General features: G+C 40.4%; 1 protein-coding gene across 1 annotated transcript; it reads right to left on the minus strand.

The window, feature by feature from the left end:
* Positions 1-814: 814 nt before the first annotated feature.
* On the minus strand, positions 815-3,151 carry DRD5 (dopamine receptor D5). Its single transcript, XM_044062596.1, has one exon. It carries the CDS (start codon positions 2,514-2,516, stop codon positions 1,098-1,100), a length of 1,419 nt encoding a protein of 472 aa, XP_043918531.1. The 5' UTR covers positions 2,517-3,151; the 3' UTR covers positions 815-1,097.
* Between the last annotated feature and the right edge of the window lie 448 nt (positions 3,152-3,599).

A 3,599-nucleotide genomic window follows, 5' to 3' on the forward strand; every position in this document is an offset into this window, starting at 1 on the left:
GTATGTGTGTGTGTGGTCTCTATACCCTCCTAGATCTGACATGTTTCTGTTTGAAATGAAAATACATAAATTCTATTACTTATTGTTACAACTGCAGCTTCTTATAATAACCGACCTTTACTGTATTTGCAATAAGATACACATTTGCTGCATCTCAAACAATGTACAAAGAAACCTTGTCAACTCCTTGTAACAAATAGTGGTGTACATTTACCATGGTCACTATAAAATGTGCCTTTTGTTTTAAAGTGCTTTGGCATTATTGTAGAAAAAGTCTGTACAGTGGTTTCTGAGAAGGCATTCTAAATAAAGGAGCATGCTGCAAGACTGTCCCTAGGTAAGGAATTAGTGACTGATTTTAATGCCCAAATAAAGGTTTAATGTTTTTTGGTGGGGGAGGGGGGAGGACAGTGTTGAAGCAACAGGTACATCACTTTATTTCAACATCACAACAACTTTGAATACTACACCATCATGTATATATGAATTTCAAATGGTTATCACCTTATGCACTGCATAGCCTTCTATACCCTTTGTGGCAGTCCTTACTTACTTGTAGATGACAACAGAACTGTTTTAACCAGGGCACACTTTAAATATGTTGATGGCTAAATGTGTTCCCTGTAACAACATATTAATAAACATAAACGTACAGGATGTGTGAAACGGCTAATAACTTCTGTTTCCCTGCTTCCAGTCTCTTCAACCTCATTACTATAGCAAAACTATTACTGAAGCTGTAAGGAAAAGTGATGATGACTAAACTTGAAATGTTTCATGATAGGTTGCTGTTTAAGAAGAACGACTACACCTGTTTAAAAAGAAAACAACGATTTACTGTGCGCATTCCGGGTGTTCATACCACTTTCTCAGATTAACTCCTGTTAACACTAACATGCATAAAGATTTTAAATGATCTTCACAAATAACTTTACACTCCAGGGACAGGAGTGTTTACTATTTAAAACTGAGTAACAATATCAACATAGCTCTTATCTATGGTACGCACTCTGACCTCTCAGACACAGAACCCTTTATCTTATGCTGCTTTGTTTGCAAAGGAAAATGCAATTTGGTTAAGGGGTGCTGGTTTTGACTTAATGTAAACCATTAGGGGTATAACTTGTAATTTTGTCCAAAGAGATATCTGCACTGCAGTCGAAGTCACATATAGAGTCAGTTGCCACTTCATGGTTTTGGGAAGACTGGGATATTTGGGACATTCTGTCAAATGTGTCATCCATGTCTTCTATACAATCTACGACATTAGGAATCATGTTGACATAAGCGGTAACTATCTCTTTGTGAAAGGCAGTGTCTTGGTTGTAAGACACCATCTCGTTGCTGATGTTGACCGTCTCAACTGGTGTGTTGGAACAGACATGGCTACAGCCAACAAGGGTAGAAAATGCCTTTCGGAAGTCTGCATTGAAGGCATAGATGATAGGGTTTAGTGAAGAGTTGACCCAGCCAAACCACACAAATATATCAAAAGTGGTCTCACTGACACAAGGCAGTCCGGCTTCAGGGTCATCAGGAGCATATTCACAAAAAGGAACTATACAGTTTAGGACAAAAAAGGGTAGCCAGCAACAAACAAAAACCCCCATAATCACTGATAACGTTTTAAGGACTTTAGTCTCCTTCTTGATAGAGGACTTGAGGCTGGCATGGTGGTGGCAGTCCATTCTGGTGCTCCTACAGCTAGTGGCATGCTCCGCTGCTCTCTCCAGGGATGAGATTCTCCTGATCTGAATTTGTGCAATCCGATATATTCTAGTGTAAGTCACAATCATGATGGCAACTGGTATATAAAAGCTGATCAGTGAAGACGAAATGGCGTAAGTCCTGTTTAAGCTGGAATCACAGTTCTCAGACTCCTGGACAGTCGTTCCATTAACTGAGATTACTTCCGTGCTGGAATCAGTTTTGTGCCAGTTTAGCTGCACCGGGATGAAAGATATCAGTACAGATAAGGTCCAAGTCACCCCTATCATAATAAGTGCAAGTTTCTGAGTCATCTTTCGTTCGTATCTAAAAGGACTAGAAATAGCCCAGTACCTGTCAACACTTATGACACAGAGATTTAGAATAGACGCTGTAGAGCACATGATGTCAAAAGCCACCCATACGTTGCAAAAGGCACCAAATGGCCAGTATCCAGCCACCTCTGCTACTGCCTTCCATGGCATTACTAGCAAAGCAACAAAGAGATCAGAAACTGCTAACGATACAATAAATATGTTGGTAACTTTGGAGCGAAGGTGTCGGAATCGAATTACCGCGGTGCACACAACTATATTCCCAAATAAAGTCCAAAGGATCAAGAGCGACAGCAAACTTCCAGTTACTATTCTAATAATAATCCCCTTGTTCAGTTCTGGTGATACGGTAACAGTGGTCTTATTTTGCATGATCTCCCTCGGTAAAGAAGCATTGATGTCTAATGCTACATAAATGAAGAACTTTCCGTGGGAGCCCATTAGTGGCTCACTACAAGAAAAGATTCGGCACATCTGAGAATATCCTACCAAAAAACTCTGGCCATTTCGACAATTTAGTAATATTAAGAGTTTTGGCAACCTTATTATTCATGTTTTATAGGTTCCTTTAACTTCACATGCTGCGATAGCAATTCACTCAGAAATGAAGTACTTTCTTGAGTTTATATCCAATTTCAGGGATACTAAGCTGCATCTAGTACATGATGAATGAATGGTTTGGGGTAGCATTTTTGAAATAGGTCCACACAATAATCGGAAAATGCTGTAATTCTTGCGTATGTCTTGTTCCAATACACCTGGCAAAGTTGTATGTGTGTATTAAGCCTTCCAATATGTATGAGATGCTGAGAATGAAGCGCTTCCATCTGTTCCTTGCATGGGAGGTTGGCTCACCGGGAGGTACTTTCAGTCGCGTCACATCTGCACCTTTGCATTTTTTCTTTTGCTGAAATGGCAGACACTTGTTGGTGGCTTTACACAAGCACCCAGTCCCTGCGTGCATAATGCACAGTAATGCACACACCACTCTGCCTGTGTCTGTCTGTCTCTCTTTTACACACACGCGCGCCGCGCACTCACATTCTTGGAGCAATTACTATCGATCAGCTTTGCATTCTTCTGCAGAGCAAAGGAATCCGATTGATGGTTATTTATAGCCACGAATGTCACCTTTGTTCCTCGTCGCTTTGTAAAAATATGGACTGTAGGGAGCTGATGAAACTTAACGCAGCAGAATGATAGAAGTGTGTGTGTGTGTGTGTGGGGGGGGGGGGGGTAAATCGCTGTAGGGTGCAAAATGTTTACATTACAAATCGTTTCAAGGACGTGCTGGGTTGTGAAGAATTTAAGCAGAGAAGAAAATGTAGATTACAATTTCTAATTTGCACTTCCACACAATCAACTGAACTGCCATGCTGTCTATAAAATGTGCCATAAATGTGCAATTAATGTTTCAACAGCCCCTATATGACAACGTCATCAGAAACAAAAACATTTTATGCATCTAGTAATCTAGGATATGCCAGTCCAAGCAGAAGTTGCCATGTTCCCTAACACACACACACACACACACACACACACAAACATCTGTCTTAC

Source organism: Protopterus annectens, chromosome 2.part1, assembly GCF_019279795.1.
Source record: "Protopterus annectens isolate FY-2018-M chromosome 2.part1, PAN1.0, whole genome shotgun sequence".
Lineage (NCBI taxonomy): Eukaryota > Metazoa > Chordata > Ceratodontiformes > Protopteridae > Protopterus > Protopterus annectens.